General features: G+C 38.0%; 1 protein-coding gene across 3 annotated transcripts in view; it reads right to left on the bottom strand.

The window, feature by feature from the left end:
• Positions 1 to 374: 374 nt before the first annotated feature.
• si:dkey-71h2.2 (low density lipoprotein receptor adapter protein 1) overlaps positions 375 to 25398 on the bottom strand; it is a 33815-nt gene continuing 8791 nt past the window's right edge. Inside the window, exons 2-11 of one of the 3 annotated variants that reach the window (XM_067481534.1) lie at positions 20738 to 20880; positions 18702 to 18814; positions 11062 to 11176; positions 10302 to 10374; positions 10064 to 10147; positions 9937 to 9975; positions 8428 to 8555; positions 7571 to 7605; positions 5069 to 5097; positions 375 to 3438 (exon numbers count right to left, since the gene is read on the bottom strand). In XM_067481534.1, the coding sequence (XP_067337635.1) occupies positions 3392 to 3438; positions 5069 to 5097; positions 7571 to 7605; positions 8428 to 8555; positions 9937 to 9975; positions 10064 to 10147; positions 10302 to 10374; positions 11062 to 11176; positions 18702 to 18814; positions 20738 to 20880 (806 nt within the window). In that variant the 3' untranslated portion in view covers positions 375 to 3391. The other 2 variants (XM_067481533.1, XM_067481535.1) reach the window with 2 other exon arrangements.

Raw genomic sequence — 25398 nt, 5'->3', positions numbered from 1 at the left:
AGTGTGATAGCAAGCTTGAAGGCACCCTGCCATGATGCAGCATGCACATGTCCCAAAATTAAACTCATATTTGAGGTAAAGCATCTCTAAAAAGCCATCAGACTAAACAAACACGGTAGACAGTGCCATCTGACAAAAACTCATGCACCACATTTGACTTGACTGCGGTGTAAGTTAACATATCCGACTAAAATGGGTTAGTGTCAAGAAGTCAAAGACATTAACCATAAGTCAATGAGAAGCCAGAGAAGGATCAAGGGGACAATTTATTACAAACAGGTAAAGACCATTTACCTAATGATAAATGGTATAAATTAGTTAAACAAGGATCAAGCTCCTGTTGAATCACTTCTAAAAATGACAGAACAAACCAATAAAACATTTATAAAAACTTACTTTTATTAAGCATAAATACGTAACAAACCATAACAGTTTCCAAATTTTGTACAAATCCTTACACAGTTTAGGACAACTGCTTGTGGTTTATTCACAAATTGCTATCATCATAATATCACAACACTGCTGGGAACCCACTAATTGCATAGATAGAAAATAAGCACCTTCTTTGAAAAGTAAACCGACAATGTAAACGTTAGTGGTTAATTTGGGAAACAGTAGCTTATCTGAAAATTATCTGCTTTTCACATTTAAGATTTTTACAACACTCCAATGTTTTCTGGCCTCAAACCTTCACAGGTCGATCTGTATTCTGGGCACTCCGGACTGAAATTGGCATGTTACACCTCCAGCTGCAGGTCTGTTCCCGCTCCTGCATTGAAAATGTTCAGCTGAAGCAAAGAGTCACATCTATTCAACATCTACTGGGAATCTGCCCACATTGGTGCATTCAGTATTACCCGCTACATGAAACAAGACCAAGCCATAAAATAATTTATACGAAGCTTTTGTTCAGCTCTCATTACCAATATAGACAATCCTGGCTACAAAATCTAATTATATGACAGTACAGGCCAAAAAAAGTCCCTATTATATGTTGTGCTATTTTCCAACTCCTTTTCACATGCTTGATAATAATGCAGCTTTGCAGAAAGTGTTCATTTGTGTGAGAAAAGTTTCTTTAAAACTCCATTGTTATTTTAGAGCTCCTGAAAAGGTGAGAAAACGATTTTAAGCACTGAAGGAAGGAGGTTTTCAGAGATTGATAAAATAACAACAACGCATTTTACAGTGCACCCTGCTGACCTTGAACTTCACAGTCAATACTCAAAAGCAAACATGGCTCAATACATTAGCCAAGGACATGCTGGCACCTATTCATGATATCCAAACAACCGAGAGCCTTCCTGCAAAAATGCAGTGGCTTCTCCCATTTAGCCAGTCAGGACTGAAGAATTGCAATTAAGATTCATGGCATAACCTGATAAGCCAATTATTCTCCAGCGGGTGTCATGACAACAACACAGAGCCCCCGCTCCCTCCCACCTCCTGCCATCACAATTATTCTCAGTCATGATGCCATGAATAGAGAGAGAAGGACCACTTCAGCCAGACTTGGGCACAATATAATATCCTCTTGATAGTAGACGTCATTGGAGAGCTGGATAAAAATAATGCAGAGTTTAAGCAGAGCAACATTTGTCTATAATGAGATTTGGGATAAAGTGTTTTGCAGCACAGAGAGGAAAATGTGAACAGTATATATCAATGTATTAAGTGATGTCTGACTTAAAAACAGATCTGTTTTTTGATCTAATGTCATATAATGTACATTAGTTACTAAATAACCATTTTGAAAAAATAAAGCAGTTCCTAGAAATAAATAAAAAAAAACACAAACATATGATTATATTTGTACAAACTGTCTAACCTAATACAGGACATACAAGCATCTACACATTCACATCTCAACAATAATTGTACTTTATAAAAACATCCTGCGTCAGGCCCTGATTCTATTCATCTAGTCATTCTACTTCATTAATGATAGAATATCCATACATTAAATACACAGCTTTGACATTGAAAAAATACAGCGTATGGAAATAAGTTTCTTTAGTCTAATAATCTGGCCTTAACATACAGTTGTCTTCATATTCTTCCATAATTGCTATTCTTTGACAGCAGCATCCTCTTTATGTACAAAGTCAGCTCTACCCATGTAAAACATTACATTTGGTTAGATAAACCATATACAAACGAGACAGCATTAAAATGTATTGTTAGAGAAATGTCAGCCTGTTTCTGCAAAAATGTATTTCTTGTTGCATTTTTACATTACAGACAAAATGTCTTTTAAAATAGATATCATATTAATAACATATGGGAAGCAAGCCAGAGGGTTATTAGTTGGTTATTTATCTTAATTTTTGATCTACCCACAAGTGTGTTTGTGTGTTTGAATTGGATTTTGAAAATGAGATAAGTTTTATTTTATTTAGTTTCGAAGGGCATTGTTCAGTTCACTCAGATTCAGATCTGATTCCAAATTAAGCATTCTGTGAACTCGAGTTCTCCCTAAAAGTCTGATGAAAAGACACATTTTATTATGCATCAGCTCAAGGGTTTCCAAATGTAGAAACAGCAGGGGGCAGAAATTACTCAGCACAAGGTCCATTTGTTTTTTGTTTCCCAAGCTTTCAGTCACATAAGTTTTTTCCTCTAATACGGTGCCACCCTCCTACCTGCTGCATATGGTAACCTACTGTATACTGTATAAAAAACTAAACCATTCCAATGCAGCTCCTCTGAAATCTGTAAACTAAATGTTACCTGTAGGCCTCTTCGAGAAAGGTTTCCTCAGGGTTGACGCTTTGCCTTTGATGCAACACATTTATGCTATCAATTACAAGAGTTTACATGGATACAATACAAGCATGTGCCATGTACTGTCACATGTTGTCCTTCTCTGAAAATGTGAATCTTTGTGCAATCTTCATCAGAATTTACAAGTGGAATCCGTGTGTAAAACAAAAAATCAGAAGCTCATTGAAAACATTTAAATCCTCTTATGATCTTCTGTATGAACTACTTTAGGCCTTTTTGCTTGCCTTGCAGTGTTGCACTGCACACTGTGTACACCATTTTTCTTCTGGTTTCCAGCTTGTGAACATTTGAACATGGCAGGGATGGGTGTTTACACTGACTGGAGTATGTGCTGACTGGCAGGAATTCACAGAAAAAGCAGTTTATATCAGTATATTCATTCTTGCTTCTCTGCAGCAGCCACTGAATATCAAACGTCGCTTCTCTGAGTCAGGTTGTGCACCAAGGAGTGCGATATGTTTTTTTGTTTGGTTGATTAATACTGGTTTGTGTTTTGTTGCAGGGACTGTGGTATGATTTCCTTCAAATTAATTTTAAAGGTTAGGCATCTATTGTCATTGTGTGTTATTCAGACTCAACAGATTCTCAATAGAAACCACTTGGGAACTCAGAGCTTCATTGTCAGAGAGGGGTTGGGAGCAGGACTCGGCCAGTCTGAAGGAAATAGAAAGAGAGAAGAAAGAAGGCAGAAGAGTAATATCTCTCTCTGAGTAATATCGCTAGAGATGTCACAGTTATTAAATATTTATTCATCAGAATGGTTGATATAAAATGCAAAGGTTAAAACTTGAGGAAAACTATGAAGTGCATGCAGAAGAATGTGATTCTATGTAATAAACTGACAGAAAAGGATCCAGAGGGCAAATATACAGACTGCAATGTGAAAAGCAATCAGTGGTGTGGAGAAGTGGAGAATTCAATATTTATGAGGTGCCTCTAATGACTTAGCTGAATGACAATTTATACAAGAGAAAACTTGTGAATGAAAAAAAGAAATAACAAGATTATTGTGGTTATAATATCCAGTTAACTTAATAGAGTAAATAAAGTAATACAAAATTATAATAGCATGTGAGATTAAACCTTTTCACTAAAATGCAGAAATGTATTGCCTTTTGTTTTTTGCTTTTAAATTTTAAACATTTTAATCATTGTGTCTCATAATTTTATTAAAACAATCTATATATTAATTTGAGCTCAAATTAGACATTTCACTATTAGAACTAATCACAAAAATAAACTTTTTTTTTGGTTAACACTAACATTTGGTTAACATTACATTAATACACATACAGGCTGTATTTTCTAATGAAGCTTCGGTGGAATTACTTGACTGTACTCCTATAGCTGGGACTTTTCTTACTTATTGATCAGTAGTTTGTACTTGGAAGTTTTTTCCACGTGGAGAGCAGCTGTAACAACGCAACACAATTTCCCTATGGGATGAATAAAGTTTTTGAATCTTGAATCTTGAATCACGTAAAAGGGATAATTAAGCACTGAATGAACTCCCACGTCTTACACACTTAAGAATACTAGGCCTGCTTTGTAAAGGCAGTGTTCACCAACTACCGAAACAGTGAAGGTGAGACAAAAAAGGTTTGAGGTACTACAGCCATATAACAGGCATATAATCTAATCATATAATAAGGTATTTTTTTTTTTTTTTTATTTGTGATAAATCTTATATCTTATGATTATCGGTTTTTCTCCAGTATGATTTAAGAATTAGCCATGCAATATTACAAACTTAATAATATTAGTAGAAGGATGCTGAGGTTGGAGCTGCCAGGCATGAGGTCTAGAGGAAGACCAAAGAGGAGATGTATGGATGTAGTGAGAGAGGACATGAAGTTAGTTGGCGTGAGACAGGAGGATGCAGAGGACAGGGTTAGATGGAGGCACATGACTCGCTGCGGCGACCCCTGAAAGGGAACAGCCCAAAGGAAAAGAAGAATTACCAAAAGGTTGGTGCATCAAAAGTTTATATTTCAATTTTTTCAATTTGGCCAATGCAGGCAAGTTTAACCATGAGCAGTTTTTCAGTTTTTAATAATTTTCCTCATGCTAATTTGTTTTTCATACTGTTTTCATTTCTTGAAACAAGTCATTTATATGCTCAGTTGTATGTTTATTAATATGTTCCTGATACAGTATTTTGTAGACAGTGTGGATGACAAACAGCTGAATGGTTTGCACAGGAATTACTGCTATTCTACATGTAAGATGCCATGTACCATGCAAAGTCAAACATGAGCTCCACAAAGTAACAGTTCTCACTCACCAGTGTCCATCTCCTCTACTTCCATGTTGCTGCATGTAGAGGACAACAAATTATGACAATTCAACTCAATGATCATTGGAGAAAACACTGAGACTGTCTTCCAAATTATTGTGAAAATGTACATGCACAGTTGCATGTCGCTGTCCCTCCTTAACCATATTAACATATTGTTAAGAAACACTCAAAGAATATTGCTTTATGAAAAAGACCTACCCCCATTTAGGTTATGTTAAATTATTTAGAATCGACCCAGCAGTTAATTTAAGAAATCCAAATCAATCCATTTCATTAAACCCATTTGAACTGGTATTGATATCATTCTTTTTAAGCACCAGCTGCCCTTGTTCATTGAGAAACTATTTTTTTATTCTATAAATTAGATTTTATAAAAAGGCCTAAACCCCTGACCTGTGTGGATACAGTTAATTAAAAATGATTTTCCTGAAGTTGGTTTGGGAGCCTCAGTGGTAGGTCAACCTCTAAGACTTTCCCAAACTGCTAGTGACCCCTAGAGGCTGTGCGGCTACTTACACACAGGAGAAAAAGTCGTTTAAAAGGTAAAAAAGACAACAGACTGCCACTAACATCGCTTTGATTGTCTCCCTCTCTAACAAGACTTAGTAAGCTGAATATAAGCTCATGCCTTTTTTACTGTGTCTACAACTGGTTTGACCTCTCTGCGAGAAAGAGAACATTATTCTAAGCCAAAGCATAAAGCATAAAGACAATTTATATGGATTTCTTCATACCAATATGTTAACTAGTAAACTACAATAACCTAAACATTTAAAAGCTACACAAAGATCACAGCTGAACTGGACAGAGAACAGGATTAGAAGGTTCAGAATATAGCTCTCTAAATCACTGATGCTTTGCTTTTTTAAGGCATGGAAACTCTTGATCTTGTGATTGCTTCATGGTTCACTCCTCTCAGATGATGTTTACACATTTGTTTGAGCTGTATTTACACAAAAAAACAAATATATCTGATAATCCGTACCAGGAGAAATGTTGTTACCAGCAGGCCTGAGATGTCATGTGGTAACATGTAGCATGCATTAACACACAATATCAGTATATTTTACAGTGGTTCAAATGTGGAGATTTTCTATTTCTGTGGCATCTACTATGAGCCCAGTAATTGTGGTCATGAACATAATATTTTGTGATGCTAAGGCACAAGTAACATGACAACACAAAATGAATCAGACTTATGTTTCAGGGAAGATTTCTACCATTGCTGGACATGCTTGCTGACCCTCTGCAACAGTCCAAGGACATCAGTTTTAAGTGTTGCACAACATTGACAGCAGCCGTGCATGGGCACACACATGTCAGTACGGTAACAATGCAGAAGAACTGTTTCCATCAAATCACGTACAGTATTTTTTCCATGCGAGTGTCATACTTTCACTACGAGTGCCACATTTAATTGTCTCACAACCATGAAATGACAACGTCAAGGACTGTCATACTTCTAAAGAAAATAAACAGTGCTGCACTGTAATCCTAGTACAGTGATAAAGTGCTGAGGCACAGTGAAGAACACATCCTGACTTTAGCTCCTGTGCTGCTGACAGCTTTGTCAACAGAGGAGTCATGTCAGCAAGAAAAGCTACAAAAGAGTTCAGAGTACTTAACAAACTTACAATTCCTCAATTACATATATATAAAGATCATTTTCGAAATCTTTTAGTTCGAACTAGCTAGATAAAATAATATATCAGTTTTACGGAAACAGCAGTCCCTACTACTTAAGGGTTTAGATTTTACAACCAAATTCTGTATTGACACTTTAAACACTTTTCAGCTGCAGGAAACAATCATTCAAAAATTTTATTTGACTAAAGGTTCAAACTGAGATATTTTATTGCGGCATTTCTTACTACTTTTGTGCAGACCTTAGAGCAGATACTATAGCTCCTTACCTCTGAAACGGTCTTATATTACTCAGCTCTGCTTTAACAAGCCAACAGAGATTTAACACCCCTACAGTTATGACAGATGTTTGCGGTGTTCACAAAATAGAAAGCACTCCAGGCAAACCTGCATGTGAGAGAACACTGGGGAAATGATCGGGAGCTTTCTGAATTGCATTTTTTGTACTTTCTACTGCTAGTAGCAAAACATTCATACACAGCTGTACCAAAGGTACTGTACTGTACTACACAAACATCAGAGTAATGTCCCCTAATCTCTACCCTTGATTCAGTTGCTTTCCGAGAAATCCTCTCTACCTTGATGCCACTAGATGCTTTTTGGCATAGAGTTATTTGAGGAAAACCCTCTTATGTCCCTTTTTATACAGAACCTTTGTGTGAATGTCAGTATAAACTGTTCTTCAATTGACGTCTTTTAAATACAGATCACATTTGAATACTGTCGAGCAATTTCATAGATGAAGTTGATGTCATACATTTTGTCTGTTGTTGCTAAAATAATTAATATTGTAGGCCTATATTCTCAGTAATAAGCAGACTTGTAGACAAATGCAAAGGTTACCTTGGAAACGCATCATCGAATCCATCCTCTGCATCCTGTTGGGACATAAGCCATTTCAGCAAGCACAATCATAAATTACTTCAAATTACAATCCTAGGGCCTCAGTACCATCAAGTCCCTGTGCATTTCTGCTGACTCAGCTGTGTGTAAGCTTTGTGTTTATTCTAATGACATGAATTCGTTCGTAAGCTACCACTAATCATGCAAAATGGATTGTCATCATTATTCATAGGTCAATATTTTATGATTGCCAAAGTTAAAATCAACTCAGATTTTCCAATGTATTAGTTACAATCTGATAAATGTCAAGTTCTATTCAAGTTACAAAAAAGATTAAGCAGTGTAAACATTGACTAAAGCATCATTTCTCCCACTGCAAATAATGCATATCAGTGTGTGAAATCAGTCTGTAAGAAAACAATTCTAATGAAAATGGTGTCACTTGGTATTGAACATCTGTGGGTGCAAAAGCAAAATGGTGAATGATAAGCCTCTGCAATATGGGAAATATTCTAATTATTTTACAACTGTGATGTGCTGTGAAATAAAGATTACTTTATTATTCACTGTCATCTGTAACCTGACCAACCTGGCTGTGGAAAGGAAAACTTTTCTCACAGACCCTTGAGCAATACTAAAGAAGCCATCAGTATCATTTGGATATCGCTGACACTTTTCCACTGTTCATTTTAATGTCATCTATGAGTTCTGAGAAAGTTATACCAATCTATCAGAAGACATGGTATAAACGTAGGTTACAGTGTATGTTTGCGTGCATCCGTATGCACTGATAGAACCAATCACAGATAGCCTGTGACCTAACCCCCAATCAGCTGGCTGGAGAGACTGTGACCTACCCACGAGTCATGTTTGATTGGCCACCTTCGAGTGGGGTTACTACGAGGCGATGGCGAGCTGAGTGAGGCAGAGAATAAAGGCCTTCGGTGCCTCTCCTCCATCCCAACAGGCGTGTGTGACTCCAGTTCTGAGTATGACAACAGGTGAGAACGTGGAGGGTGACAGGAGAATAAAGTTAAAAAAAGCAGAGAGAAGTAAACATGGTGGACACAGCACGAAAGGAAAAAGAGGACATGGATGGAGCTCATCCTCACATAGAACAGGGGGAAAAGAAGACATGTCAGCCTTTTTTTAACACTGAAACCAAAAGCACAGTTGAGAAGCATCAACTGAAGCCTGTGGCTCTCTGGAAATAGCCGAATTTAAATAATCTCTGTAAACCTTTCATAAGTCTTTTTGTGCAAAGTTACTCCAGAGGTCCTTCAGGCTCTCACATCAGATTTTATCTCTGTCCTCAGGCCCCTAGCACTGCGAGGGAAGCACATTTTAATTGAAAGAAGTGGAAAAAGGCAAAAAACTGAATGGATGATTAAGCCTCAGTTTGTGGATGCTCTGACACCCTGAGAGGTGGAAATCATTTTGCCCTTTAAATGTTACAGCCATTGGAAAGTATTTCCAATCTACAGCCCCCCTGAACAAATAATGAGTCACATGTAATGTTCTCTGTGCATGAGAAATGATTGACATCAGTTACATTTGTGTGTAAGTGGGGGCAGTGTGAAACCACAGAATTACAGCAGCAGAAGTTTCATTCTTGTCAGCACACCACTAATGAAAAGGTCATTTTTAGGTTATAATGCAACTGATTACAGCAGCACTTCTTACTGAATCATGCTCACTGGAAACTGGTTTTTGAGGATCTTGAACCAGGACCTCTAGTCTGGAGGAGAACACCCCTGCAAGGAAACAAGTGCTTACTCTCAAAATAATTACTGCCTCATTTCAGTGACTGAGTGCCACTTTTACTTTTCTCACTTTCACTTTTTTATCAAGCCACTGTAACAACACCTGAATTAGGCCACTGACAATTGTAACCACTCATCATCGCAGCCTCAAAAGTCTTCATTAAGAGTTTTGCGGAATAGTTTGACATTATGGTAAATGTCTATGCCACTCTCATGCCTATATGGCAAATGTGAAGCTACAACCAGAATAGCACCAACACGCTGTACAACCAGCACACTGCAGTTTTATAGGTGGTAGCTGGAGACCAGAACACCACCCTGAAAACCCTGACGTGCAGTTTTTGTTCTTCCGTCTTTTTATTGATTAACCCTTCAAAAACAAAACAACAGTGGAGCTTCGGATAGGCTGAGGTTTATTTTACTTTAAATAAGCTGGGTTAGTGGTTTCTCATGGTTGTCAACATAAAGTGATCCCAATAAGTTGTATTTTTCCAATAACAATACAGTTCTTTTAATTGTGTGCTTCTAGTCCTTCAGTTGGAAACTATATTCAATACAATAGGAATACAATAGAGTTTACCTTTATTGTTTTGCAGTAATTACCTGTAGGACATTCTGCTGTGTTCAGCTCAGTGGTTGAACCTTTTGCAAATAAAATTATGTCTGTAGTAAATGGCGTTGAACTCAATTTGATGTGCACATACACGCGCTCAAAATAAATTCAACTTACCTGCTGGAACACACTGAGTGTCTGTTGAGTGTGTCTGCCCGTTGCTTGCTGCACAGGAACAGGTCCTGGCCTTCTTACTTTTGTCTGCAGACAGATAAGGGTTAGAGTGGTGTGAAATCCACATAGCACAGGTCTACTAGAGGACAGCATATTATTAAATGCATTTTACCCAAATGGCACACCTTTTAAAAAAGAAAAAGAAAACCTTTTATTGTTTAAACTATCCTGTTGTTATCACCTTCCTGAGCAATCTCCCAAAGATCCAAGGCTACTTTAAAGGCCTGGGCGACCGTTAATGTCACAGCCTGAGCCTGGAGAGGAAAAAATGAAAAGAGAAAAATATCACATGAATGAAATGTACTGTAGGTACCACAAAAGTATTCTATGTTATGACTAAGAGAATGTTTAACTTTTTTGGTCTGAGATGATTCCGTGTATATATATATTTTCTTGTCAGTTTTACATATTTTTTTGTTTTAACTGTGTAATTATTTAGATTTTACAAACTATATTATTCAGAATTGCTTGATTAATAGTATATAACTAGTAGCACTAGCAAGTTTTAAGGTGGCTTTACAGGATTTGCCACAAGATGGAGCCATACACCATCTGCAGTACATTTTTACTACCCATTATACACTGGTCACTTCATTAACCCATACAATCTGATAAACTGTATTTTTTCAAAATTATAATTTCTCTGGTTTTAAATTGAAACATTCACAGAGCTAATAATTCTACCATGTGTTCATACTGAGGTCATAGTGGGTGGTGAACATGTAGATTTACAAGGTTGTAATTTCTCAATTTTAGAATTCATGGCAGAGCTGCTGTACTGGATTGCATTTGACTGTACAGGTCTACCCAATAAAGTAGCCAGTACGTGTATGACCTCAAACTGAACTTAGGGCCTGTCTAACAGCATGCAATCAATGTATCATGCTAAACACACACATATACAGGCTCTAACAACACAATTAAAAGTGGTGTACACTTACAATCTTCCTCTTTTGGCAGAGAAACGCATGGCACTCCAGTGTCTCGTTAAACTGACTCTGAGAGACATATGCAAAGACCTTATCCTGAGTTTTATCTGCTGTGCAATAGGAGATTCTACAAGAGGACAGGCAGAAAAACAATAACATTATTACAATTAACTAACACAAGTGAGAAAACACATCAATAGCACTGCGGTGCCCTTAGACTCTACTGCTCCACTGGAGCAGCTCGGTGGTCAGACTGTGATTGTAGTGAGCAGCTTCCAGGCATAAATTTGTACAACAGTGTAAATGTGGTCACAACATTACTAAAAAAGATAGGTAGCCTGTCAGTCGAAGCGGATCGAATTACGGATTTAAAAAAATACACCTGGGATAAGTGCATTCATAATGATAAAAGAATGATTTTGGCAGGGAGGAAACAATCTGTGATGTTAAAATGTTAAGGTAAACATAATTTATAATAATCACATGCATAACAAAAGACAGTATCTGCAGTACATTAGCTCACTCAAAGCGCAGTAAGTTATGCAGGATACGTGTCATTTTATGCCAGAACTCTGCCTTTGTGCTCAACCTTTTTCATATGCATAAGCAAACCAACCATAGCAGAATGAAAGTAGTGGTGATGAATATTGTTTCAATTAATTCCCACAGATGGAAAGTGAAGAGCAGCAATATCCATGAGAGCTACTTGAATTTGTCAGTGACCTCTTCAGTACTTCATACTGTCAGATAAAACATGTCTTATATGCATAATCCAACTTAAATATTGCAAAGTTGTCAATTAAGTGTTATGATAATGGAGGCAAGAAACATACACCATCTTTAAAAGTAGGACTTTTTGTGCAGATACTGTACCACTATTCCTGAGAGTCTTGTCTTATGTCTCTGAGAGCATCGACTACAGTAGTAGGGAAAGTACAGAAGTAGAAAAGTGCGCATTTCTGAAAATATCTCCCTCATGGTTACATGATATATTGCAATTTCTTATCAACCGCAGAAACATTTCCCTGTGATGAAGGTGAAATATCTGAATTTCTGCTGTCAGAGAAAAGCAGAAAGTCTTGAATTATGAATCAGTCTTTGCTGTGAGTGTATTGCACTTGAGAGCTCGTTCCCAACAGTCACATTGAATCTATCTTTAATCTAGTATCTGGTTTTGAAGAAATCCAATTGTCTGCAAATCCAGCGACAGCTATGGCCAGTGACTTCTCATGGTTCTCTAAAATCAGTCCTGACAGAGTGCACCAAACCATTTTACTTTCTCAAAACAGCTGGTACACCAACGGACTATAGTGTTGTGGATTTTTCTGGATGCTATCAGAAGCAGGTCACCCTGTATGTCTCAGATTGTGGCCTGTGGCAGCAGTGTGTGTGTCATGTTTCTTGCTTTAAATAGATGCACAAAAGAGTAACAGTGAATGATGAAATTCACCTTTGACACAAATATTAAACCCACTTGTAAGCAGATCAAGGACAAGACATGATACTTTTCTGCTCATTACAGATAAAAAAAACAAAAAAAAACTGGCCCAGTTGTTATTTTTCTCTGACTAGAAAACCGCCATTCATCGTCAGTAACAGATACTTAGGGTTTGTTTTTGTCATCATCCTCATTAAAGGGGGACCCTGTGGGGCTGCAACCAGTAGGTCTCTGTATAATCTGCCATCATTACAGTACAGTAACTTGTAAAGTCTATATAAAAGTGATTTGTGGATAGCAGCCGCTGATTTGCCACCCCACTTCAAAAGACGCGCTAAAAAGGAAGTAATTTATTCAATCAAACAACAAGCATGAAATCACCAACCCTCACATCTCCCTGTCAGATTATTTGCTGTCTTGCAACCATACATGCATGACCTACATAGCAATGCCCAGGACACCCCATTTTCCACACATTTAAACTTATATTTGGGCCTTAACCTCAGAGAAATGAACAGAGAAAATGTTAAAAGGGCTGACCTATTTCTATTTGCAAAAACAAGTATGATATATTCTGCTGTAACTATTTAATATGAATGTAATTATGACTTTTCTTGGAATATCAACAACTTTTTCACTACTGTCTATGCAGGCTGATTTTCACATATTTCAGCGAACTTATTTGTGTAGTTTTGCATCATTTTTGTGTAGTTTACCATCATGTTGTGTGTAATTGCTGCACATAGTGTATTACAGAAGCAGAACTGTCCATAGTAACTAAATCACTGAATGTATTAATGGCAAAGCAGCTGTGTTCCTGTCATTTAGGGAGTCAGTACTTTAGAGAGGTGAAAACCTATATAAAAAAGCAAAAAATAAATAAACAGACAAGACGTTTTTTGATTTTTACAAATGTCCACAAGATGTTATAACTGCATTTACACGGAACATTCAGTTAAAGGCATTAAAAAAATATATATATCAGCAAACTGTGCGAACGCACACATCTGACTACCCAGCATCCCCGAATATGTGGATTTCAAAATACTTACTTACCAATGGGAAGCAAAGTAGAATTTATGAAACTTAAAAATACGTCCCATTTCCTTCTATAGAGTATCAGTAACATAAGATGAAATATCATAGATTAAAATGTTGCTAAATTGCTCATTATAATATGGCACCATGTGATAATAATGTGAATTTCTTTTGTTGGCAAAAAAAAATAAAAAATCATCTTCTTCTAGTTATGAACATACAAAGATCTTCCAGTATGCAGCATACTGCCAACAATGTGACAAACAATAGATCATACTCACAATATAAGCCTTCAACCTGAAACAACAACTGGAAAAAAAAACAAAAAAAAAACTGACAGCAACACAGAGCCTGAACAACAGAAGCAGAGCTGTCAGTCTGCATCATATCTCCAAAGGGGCTCTGTGGACTGCAAGCCTTTGATCTCCTCTCTGTGTAGAGCATCAGTGTTTGTGAGGAATAGGTGGAATATCAATGAAAGTAAATATACAAAGACTGAATAGAACTTCATAGATCAAAGCCTCAAATGCCATCTACGCCGAATAAAGCAGTTATGTTATTTACGAACATAGAACAATGAACTCAACCCGACATAAATGTAATAATGAATGTTTTTTGCTGCCAGGAAGCAGTCGTAAAATTGTGGAAAAATCTGTTCCAAAGTTAAACAGAAAATGGCAAAATATTTGCCTGAATGTTCACAAGCAGCACACTCAGGCTTTTTATCCTCTGGCATATCAAAACAACGTGTATCATCACCAGATGGAGTCAAAATTTCAGCTCTTTTTCTGACCTGTACATGTTGCTGATTAATATGTTGTGAGCTCACTGAAAGCTCTTGTCAGAATATAAATGAGTCACACCAGTCCAGATGGAACCTGAACACCCTCACACTGTTCTCGTTACAGGGAAATGTTAAATCCGGCATTTTAAAAAAGGACAAATAAGACAGATTGATTTTATGAGTATTCAATGTCTATGTTTTGAATTTTGAGAACTGCACATAAAATCCTTACAAGATTTCAAACTGGGCAGGGGTCTTTGGTATTGCTCCAGTCAGTGCCCACTAACCAAATACCAATGTTCCTTTCATCACTTAACTTTCCGAAATATGAAATGTGGTTAGCAGTGTATTAACTGTGGAACTATGGAGCCAGGAGAGGATTAGCTGAGTTTACCTACCTAACTCTCTCCTAATTCTCTCTGCATTTAAAATAGCCTGAAAATCTAAAGCTCATTTATTAACAAAAGCCTTGTATCAACATTACAAAGGCATTTCTAAGATTTATTTTGTCATAGGACCATTTTTATAAGCTATTGATTTATTTGTCGAAAAATAAATAGTGATTATTGTCGTGCTATTGTTGTGGCAGAATAGTGCATAGCTTTCAGACCTCCAGCAGCATTCCGAGGCCGACCTGATCATGTTCATCAAGCTCATGATAATAGAATTTCAGAGTCTGATGCTGCAAATTAGATACACTTTAGAGTGTGCTGTTGGAAACTAAGTGGTTGCAGAATTTAATATCAAGCTTTAGAACTGTGGACAGTTCTGCTGTTATAGGATGATGTTGCATTTTGTGTATGTGTGTGTCCGTGTGTGTGTGCACGAGGGTTGTGGCTTGAAGGATGTTCTTTCCAGTGATGTCCCCAGTGCCTCTCTGCCCGTTTTCTACCCTCCATTAAAATTGCCCTGGGCAAAATAGTCCGACTTCCAGTATGTGTGCGTCCACAATTAACTTTTCCCTTAGTATGTGAGGTGAATACGCAAAAACTCATATGGCCATTCACATGATTTGATCCACACTTTTAACCAACCTTCACTCGCTTCAGAGGCCAATAAATGGATTATGTGCAGCAAACCTAAGACACAAGAAAGTAGGGGCAGGGTGGGAAGAAAGTGGGTGTGGGTAATAACTGGAATAGATCAATCCTCAGTCAATCCAAGCTATGCGTCACCCTTCGATCTCTCCTGTATCAGTACTCGACAGCTTTGGCAAAGACCAGCAGTGTGGGTTTCAAAGTGGGCAATTAGTCATGGGTATTCCTGTGTTCAAAGCCCTGTCTATGGTAATGTAACCGCAAAAGAGTGATTTTTTTTTTCACTCTACACAGTAGAGAGAGAAAGGGTGAGGAGGGAAGAGGGAGCTATGGAGAGAAGAGAAGAAGATCAAGGATGAGGTTGATTGCCCTTTCCTGTGGTCTGTCACCGCTGATAAGGTGGATCAGAAGGGGATGAAGACCTCTATGTGAAGGCACACCTACTGTACACTAACAACACGCACACGCATAGTCTGTCTTTATCACAGGCTGTTCTGTAATCATAGTGCGGCTATATGATATTTAGTAATCCGCAGTGACACAAGGCCCAGTGTATGTTACAGGATGCTGCTAAAAGAGAAGAGACAACACACAAACACAGAATAAATCACAATCACACAAGTGGAGAGACAAAGGAAAGGTTCCAAAGGAAAGAAACTGTTGAAATGCTACAGAAAGAATTGTGTGACAACATCTTGTTGGCATTGTCCCAGAAGAGTTAAATATTGTTATCTAACATGGTGGACAATATACAAATACGTAGTTGGCTCAGTGTTAAATTTGGTGCAAACACACAACAGCCAGCTATGAGTAAGACATCCTACTTTATTATACCAATGACTGTTCAGTCTGTATTGGAAAAAGAATCAGTGTGCTGTAACAGCAGAACCACAGCCTGCTGTGGAGACAGAGCTACAGCCCAGTAGGAGGCCAAAGCCACAGTCTACTTGTTGTTACTAAGTGCTGTAAAGAAAAAGCGACAGTGGGATGTGACGAGAGAGCCAATGTCTGAGTTGAATGCTGCCCTGAAATATAAACAACCAGAAGAGGCCCTAACAATCGTGGTGGAATGAAGAGAGGTCCCATTTAATAGCTGCACACCGGGAGGAGATTTCCATCTTGGCCAAATCATGGACCTGTAGAACAGCAGCTTCCTTGGAAGGAAGAGAAGTTCAGTCTCACAAAATAAGACCTGGAGGTCACCCTGAGCATGAAGGAATTGTGGAAGCTGGACCTGGAGTACAGCAGTTCTCATTGGGAGGGAGAGAAGTCCCTTCTTTTGGCCACTACACTGTATTGGATTGGATTAAATTGCACAGGTGGTCATAGCATTACACCTGATCTGTGTATGTGACAATAAACATAATAAGTACCTGCATAAGTGTTCATGAGCAGCACAATTCTTCTCACAGTCCAAAGACATGTATATTAGATTAATTGGGGAATAAATTGCCCATAGGTTTGTAACAGCCAGTCATTTATCGGGAGCAATTTGGGGTTTGGTGCTTTGCCCAAGGACACTGCAACACATAGGCTGGAGGGACCGGGAGTTGAACCACTGACCCTGTGGCCTGTTGACAGTTGCTTGTCTTGAATAATTCAAACATATACATATATATACACACATATATATATATATATATATATATATAGATATAGATATAGATATAGATATAGATATATATAGATATATATATATATATATATATATATATATATAGATATAGATATAGATATAGATATATATATATATATATATATATATATATATATATATATATATATATATATATATATATATAGAGAGAGAGAGAGAGAGAGAGAGAGAGAGAGAGAGAGAGAGAGAGAGAGAGAGAGAGAGAGAGAGAGAGAGAGAGAGAGAGAGAGAGAGAGAGAGAGAGAGAGAGAGAGAGAGAGAGAGAGAGAGAGAGAGAGAGAGAGAGAGAGAGAGAGAGAGAGAGAGAGAGAGTCTGGTAATGTAATGGTAATTTTCTTTGTAAAAATTATTCTGAATTCAATTAAATGTGGATGAGTTGAGGTCAGGAGTTTGTTACAGCCATCATAAAAGCCTGCTTTATCCATTTCACAGCTGTCTTTTATGTGTGTTTGGGGGTCACTGTCTTGTTAAACACCCAAGCGTGTCTAGCTGATCATTTGAGGTTATGCTAAAAAAAAGGTGTCAAGGAGTCTTTCTGCTGTCTTTCTTGAACAGCAGACCTTCGGTCCACCTTGTTGTAAAACTCGCTTGACTGTAGGAAGCACAGCATTGGTGTTCGAGCAGTAACTATTTCCTGGTCTCTAATGGGTCCTGCTTGCTGGGTTGTTTCTTATTATCCTAACCACTGTTACCTGAGTTGATTAAGACACTTCTTCTTCTTCTGGTCTTCTTACAGGCAGTATAAAGTGGCTACATCTCTCAATAATGTGTATTTATGCATTTACATTATTTTTTTTAACCGATGATTTTGGATCCTGCAGTTGTTTAGAAATTGCTCTAAGTGACATTCCTGACCATCTACCATCTTGGATCTCAAATCTGCAACGAGCTCCATGAACTTACGCATTGTACTTTGTGTTTTTACATACACTGAATGATGTCAAACTATTTTTATGTTGGCAAAGGGAGGTTACCAGCTGTGGTCATTTGTGATCACTAATAGGAAGTTAACAGGCCTTGCGCCTGGCAAATTAAAAGACACTGCAGAATTTGCAGCACCACAAAATAAGTGCGCGTATGTACATTGTGGACCCTCTGTGTAAACAATTGTATCATTTTAAGCTTTTGTTGAAGTATTACTTTGTGGTGCCCCTGAGAGGTCACTGCACTGCAAATCAAGAAAACAAAAAATTCATGAATTCGATAATAAAGGCGCAGCATGAAGAAACATGCTGCAATAAAGCCAGAAGGCAACCAAATTTGTATCAGAAACAAGTGTGTCCCAGTTGTGTCCGTCACTTTTTAGTGTCCTCTGGAACCATTGTACCCAGCTGTCACAGCAATGTTACAAGGGGCCACTAATAATTGACAGAAATTTTGATTTGTAAATGTATTTTTTGTTGCTCCTGGAGACATTTCTGTTTTGTTGTAGCTTTTTGCACGGCATCTTTTAATTCTTTGTGAAATGTTTTTGGTATTTTTGCTTGTATTTTTTCTATTTGCATGTGTTTTCTCGATTTGCAGTGTATATATTCTGCATGATGCTTTTTTTAGAAAATGGAAAGTATAAGAAAAAGACCAAGGAAATCAACAGTGTTGTTAAGATTCTCTAGTGACCTCAGAACTATCAATCCAGTAGTAGTTAATCCTGGACCACCATGTACACTGCCATGCTACAGAGAAGTAAAAATAATTTACCTGTATATAGAGACATTCTCTATGAGGTCTGTAGTCTCTGTGTCTGTGATGATGATGCCTTTTGGTGAAACCGTCAGAGTTACTTTTCGAAACTTTTTAGCACTGGCTCTGGCCTGTGGATATGAAACACACATCAAAAAGAAGATGGAGAAGATCTTGTCTCAGGTACAAACACACTGAGCACCTAAAATCCTAACTGAGACAATAGCAGCCTGCATAATTTGCACCAGAAATGTGAAACATTTATAAAAGCTGCTAGCTGCAATGTAAAGATCACATTAAGTTCTCAAGGTTGGGCTGGCAGCCTCTGACTCTCCCTGCCGCTTTGCTCCATCTGGAGTTTCAGAAAATGTGGCCACAGTGCTGATCTTGCAGCCTGTTGACAATGACAGTGACCTCCTTACCATGCAATTAGCTGGCAAATGAGAGCAGTTTAGTTTCACACCCAGATGATATCAGGTTAAGAATCCGATCAACTTTGAAGGACTATAGCAGGAAAGACAGAAGAGGGGAAACTAAAGGGAGTGATTTCATCCTTTAGTGCTCCATTTATACATCCATCCTGCTTGAGAATTCTTTCACTTTTGCAGGTGGTGAAATAAAGGCCAACAGAGCTAAGGATGCTAACGAGTGTGATCTTTGCAAGAAAAAAAGGACTTCTCAAGGACAACAAGTCATGGCTTTCTGTAAAAGCCTAAATGCCCTGAAGTTGGTGGCAACAAACACCACATGCTACTTAAACCTACAGTACTTAAATTATGCAAAACCATATTGTAATAAAAAGGAAAAGGGTTCTGTGCCAGAGTGTGGCAGCTCATTCATGGAGCAAAGGCTAGCAGCCAAATTTTCTGCTGTCATGTTACAATCGTCCTGCCACAAGGCACGAAAAACCTGTCAGGTTGAGATAGGAAAAGTTCAGCCTCTCAATAGACGTTTGGGCCCGTGGTCTTGTCTTATCAAGCTTGACTGAAGCATGCAGCAAAAGAAAACACACACACACACACACACACACACACACACACACACACACACACACACACACACACATTCAGTGACACCCTTCAGATTGATGGGTTTCCAAGGGAACAGAAAGGAAACCAACTTCCTTTCTCTGTCCTGATGTACTGTAAATCAATTGAATCTTAATCCTGCCATTAGGTGTGTTTGAGTCTCTAATTGCGAAGTGGGGAGTTTAAGATTAGACTGCCTGTGCCAGACTCGTTTCTGCACAGAAGGCCTTCCACCCAGTTGGCAGTATTTATTGGATACTGTAGGTGTGGAAAGAATTGATTGGAAGAACCATAAATACTGAATAATGTACAGCATACAAATGGATGTAAACAGATTTAAAGGCAAGAGTCTATTTACCGTTTCTAAAATTGCAATAAATTGAAAGGATTCTGAACAGATGTTGGAAACCAGGCTTAGAAATCCTCTATGCTGCTCAGTGCCTTTAAGTAGACATGACCAATCTGACTGCTGAGCAAAGAATATATATAACTCTGAATTAGCACCTTCAATACTGACTTTGTTAGGAATCTGATCCAACTACGTGCCACCAGAATTACAGACGGTTGAAGGAAAGCAGCACTTATCATTTAGTTTTAAATTATTAGTGGGTACTTTACCAAACAATTAGACAAATTCAGCCTCTCTTTAATCTCTTTCCTTGTTGCCTGGTCATAAAGAGAAAATGTAAGTTTAACAAGTATCCCCTTGTACAACCGACTGTATGTACATTGCACTTTGAGGGTGTAATGTGACAAATCCACATGAGACTTTCTATAAAAAGCATCAATGTAATTGAAATCTTGACAATGTCACTCGTGTAATCTCATATTGTTAATGAAAGCGCTGATGTAACCCACAGATTTTTATGCAACAGTCTTTGCGAATATCAGAATCATTACAGACAAATATGTTATGTTCAGTACATTCAACACACAATAATCAGACTAATAAAGATTTGTCAAGCAGTGATCATGAATTATAAGAGTAAAATAACACTGATGAAAAAAAAGGGAGCAAAGACTCACTGTGGCAACAATTCTGCGAATGGCAGCTGAAGCCATGTCCTCTCCCTTTGGCTGGCCTACCAGAGTCATCCCCAGGTACTTCACATTGAACACCATCCCCTCCAGTAGGGTCTCTTTGGTGTCTGTCCAGTTCTCTGGCAGCTCTGGAAAGACAAAAAAAAAATGCTTGATGATTTTTAAAACTTGAAACATTAGTATCATCTCCTAGAACAAATACATTTACAAGCCTAAAAGTCTGTCGCACGTCTGTGTTTTTACTGCATAGCCTGTTGAGCAGACTGTTTACAATACTTGGTACAGACAGCATGTGAGTTGGCAGAGTGATTTTACAGCTCAGCAGACAGCGGTGTTGACAGTGAGACTCACTTTGCACAGATTGTTTGCTCTAATTATCTTAAATGATTGTCCTTCCATCATTTATCAGATAAAGCAGATTCACATAAACACCTGAAATGTAAAGCCATTCAGATTACACTTACGTCATGTGAACCTGAATGCATCATGCATTCTTAACTTCCCTGAGACGTGTTACTTATCTTTTACTACCTAAGAAGCTAGAACTTCTGCAGTAGAAAACAGAATGGATCAAAAAAATGAGCTGAAATCAGCTGATTTCTTAGAGACTGTGCACAGAGTGGCTGCGATGCCCCACTGTAGCTGTAATTTCCAACAGTTCCAACAAGTTTTATTGTAGCTGACTACTGCAGGAAGAGAGGAAGGCTGCATCCATGCAGAGAGCTTAAAATATCTCTAAATGACATCTGGACAGTGAACACCCTGCAGAGGAGCATCAGGAGTGGAATAACTTAGAAAACGCAACTTAGAAACGCAACAGACCACATTCTGTCATGAACCTTATGTAGTCTTAAATGTTTTCTCCTGTGTTCAGACGCATTTGTTCTCACATCATTGATTAAATAAGAAACCAAGATGAACATGAAGAGAACTGAGACAAACACACACACACACACACAAAATCACTGTCCAACACTCTGCTGGGATATACTGGCACCAAATTGTCCACTAGGGCTGAGCCATCTGTCACTTGCAGACCCCATGCAGCTGTGAAGGCGAGCAGCAGAGAACACCATCCCTGTTACACAGTATCCAACAACCCTGAATTATTAACTAATCTTTAGTCACACTATGGGGGCTGCTTCAAAACCAGAGATCGTGTAACTGTATAGCTACATGGTAGACAGCATGGTTTGTTGCTTTGGTCTGTTCTAGGTGAGAGGTACATGACATGATTAATTGTATTTTATTTCATACAACATATAAGTCATAAAACATTTTAAATGCTTCAAATGAATGCATTCAATTACACTGTAATGGGAAAACAGCAGAATTCAGAGCAGTGTGTGTTTAAGCTGCATAATTAATCGTTTTAGATCACTATGTTGTTTGATTATTACAGGACAACAATTCTGACACGTTTGCTTTAGTAGGGGCATCTACTGCAGCAAACCAAGTGCACCCCAGCAATTAGGAAAGATTATATAATTGTGTCTTTAGTCTTTAATAAACAGAAGTGACTTTGCTTATTCATTCTAAGCACCCAGTTTGACTCCCTTTTCCAACTGACAGTCCTGACAAGTTTGCCTTCGCTATACAACCAGGTGATCTTATCACTGTGAGCTAAATAAGAAGCCGACATTTCTTGATTCTGTGTTGGAATCAACTAACAGTTTCAAAATGCCAACATTGGCTATGTAACGTAGTATGTTTGTATGTATTGGGCTATAAGTAAATGCTTGACAGTTGCAGCAATAACAACTAAGGGTGGTGGGGATCAGCAAAAGCTCTATTTCAACCAATTAAAACATACGTAATCCTAATCAGCTTTAGCATTAAACATGCCAAGCTGTAATACTGCATCTCCCGGTCAAACAATTATTGTTGTTTTCTTTAAAAATGTCAACACTACAAAGCTGAAATGCTACAGTCCATGTGTCTTCACCAGGCTATACACATAAATTATTAAAGAGCTTCATGTTGATGCTGCAGGGTTTCCAATATTTCAACTGCCTAAAAGAGGAGCGCTTAAATTTTTAATAAATCCTGTGTGAGTCTATGGAGAGACTGGGACTGATAAGAATGACAGCAAAAAGCCCAGGGAGGCTAATTGGATTTTAACATGTTAAAGAAAATACTGAAGGCCAATAAGAAATGGGCATATTTTTGACTTTATTTTTTTAAGGCAGTACTGAATATGTGTACAAGTTGTGTTTTCATCCTGGGTGTGTTTGTGGGTTATTTATAAGAGCACAAAACAAGATTAGTGGTGCAGTTGCATCGTTATTAAACTGATGCCCGGGAACACTTTCGCACCCAGGCTGTTGCACCAAATGCACTCATTCCATTGTGTTCACACAAAAGCTTCACAGTTGGACACAATCTGCAGAAAAATGTATAAAGTGAGGGCAAGCTGGGATTTGATTATATTTTGTTGCACCTGGCCTTAAGTGAATTCACGTACAAGTCATAATAACACTGCGATGCCTGAGATGTTGAGTGCTGTAAAATATTTGACACTATCTTGAATGAACAACTGAAGCATTTCACAGCAGCTAATCTGACTCAGGGAAGTGATGCTCTGGTGTAATAGGTACCATGTGCGCCTTCAGCTACATGCAGCGATCACCAGCTGTCTCTTTGAGCTCTATGCTCAGTAATTTAATTTGCACTGAAGAGTCAAAATCGTACCCCGGTGAATTCTGCATTGATTGAACACCTACACTGAGGGTTAATTAATAATACAAACAGAACACACAGATATGCACACAGACGGCCAATGCTCAGGCTTGCATGGATGGTTGGGGGGATACGTGCACACGCACACAGAATGTCCCACGATACCACGATACCACAATCTGAGTTAATTGCACACGGCTTCTGCCACTTCTACCATCTTCACTTAAATCCAGTGGAACAAGAACTGCATCAATATAAAAAAAGGAAACACTGAACTTGATTTTTTTTTTTTAAGACCCAACTAACACCCCCATCCTCCACATCCCTCTTGATTTAATCTCTTTGCCTTACTGCTTTACTCATCAGATAGAAGTTTGAATCTAGGACACCACCTTGACAAGGAAAATAGGCCGCACATTCAGGGAAGACAGTGGGCTGGGGCGGCGTATGTGTGTGTGTGGGGGTGTAACTGGGTTCTTGATTCTGCCTTGAGTGGGAACTGAGCAGAGCTAAGTCCTTCCTTTTAAGCTCTCACTCTTTTGGTTGTTTTCTTGAATCCAAACCTTCCTCACCTCTTTCATTTACTATATCTTGAATTTCTCCAGCTTGGCTTGAACCAACTGAATAAAAAAACATATCAGCTTATTAGACAGTCATTGGGCCCCACTCAGCCTGAGTTAAAGTACAAGCCACATCTCACACACTGACAAATTTAACACTAACAAAGACGGTGTCACTGGATCAAACAGACTATGTTGCTAAGCAACCACAGGCTCTATTGCTAACAACAGAATAGTAGCAGGTGGGTGGTACCTACAAATTACATTACTGAACACATTGAAAAGACAGTGTACAAACTACATAAAGTACTCCAACAGTAGAAGTACCTTGTGCTATTAACTGGAGCAGTACATAACAACGTAAAAGAGAAAAAATGCCACAAACCAGTGAAACGTTTAATCTTAATTTTGTGAAAATAAAGATGATGTTTTCATATAACTTGGTTTGCACGATCATCACTTGAAGAACAAATTGTTTAGGTTTCCATTACATTTTTTTAATTTAGAGAAAAGACTGGAGACGTCCAACAAATTTCAAAAGGCTCTATTGCTTGTGTATGGGTTTGCAATGAATCTTCAAAGATGATGTGATCTGCCTCACACTTCAATGTGAGGATTTGCATTTTCTGCTCTCAAGAAGTGTCAAAAAGTTCCTGATTTTCAGCACACGAGGACTACAAAGGGACTCACTACAACTGTGTTTGTGTCTGTCGTTTTATTTTTAGGACAGTGCCCTCATCGAGCTCTGTGGTTAGAAAACCGATTTTTCCTTTATGCTTTTATTTCATTTACAACTAACGGGCAAATATATCTCTAGGGTAAAATTTTTCAAGTTCATGAATCAACTACTTGCCCCTAAGGTCCTTGAATGAATCTGTGCTGGTGTGGATCATTCAACATAATCCCTTTACACCAAAGCCCTTCTTTGATTTTACTTCAAACACCTTATCTTGTGTTTTTAATCATAATGAGGATTTGAGTTATCCAGTACATGCATGGCTGAGCAAATACAGCTAGAGTACTGCAAATTGGACACTGTTGCAGCAAGTCTGGAAATAGGAAAAAGATGAGAATTTGTCAACTGAATGTTACTGTGTAGTTTTTTCCAATCCTACAACACAAGCAAAGAAAAACCATGCATAAACAATAGTAGCTAGTTTATTTAAATAAGGTGAAGTAAACTATAAGATAACAAAAATAGGAAAACAGCATACATTATTCCTTTAATGACAAGAAGTAAAGTATATGATAAATGGGTTGGGGTATTAAAAATAATAACCAAAAAGCAGCACAGTCCTGAATGCCAAACGCCTGTGACTCCAGGGTCCACAAATCATTAATTAGAAAGGATAAAAACAGTAGAGCTGTACATGAGCCTTATCTTCTCTACTCTGAAAAACATGTTTT

This window comes from Channa argus, chromosome 17 (assembly GCF_033026475.1).
Source record: "Channa argus isolate prfri chromosome 17, Channa argus male v1.0, whole genome shotgun sequence".
NCBI classification, from domain to species: domain Eukaryota; kingdom Metazoa; phylum Chordata; class Actinopteri; order Anabantiformes; family Channidae; genus Channa; species Channa argus.
Note: the sequence above shows the minus strand (reverse complement) of the source record. Positions and strands in the feature narration are given on the sequence as shown.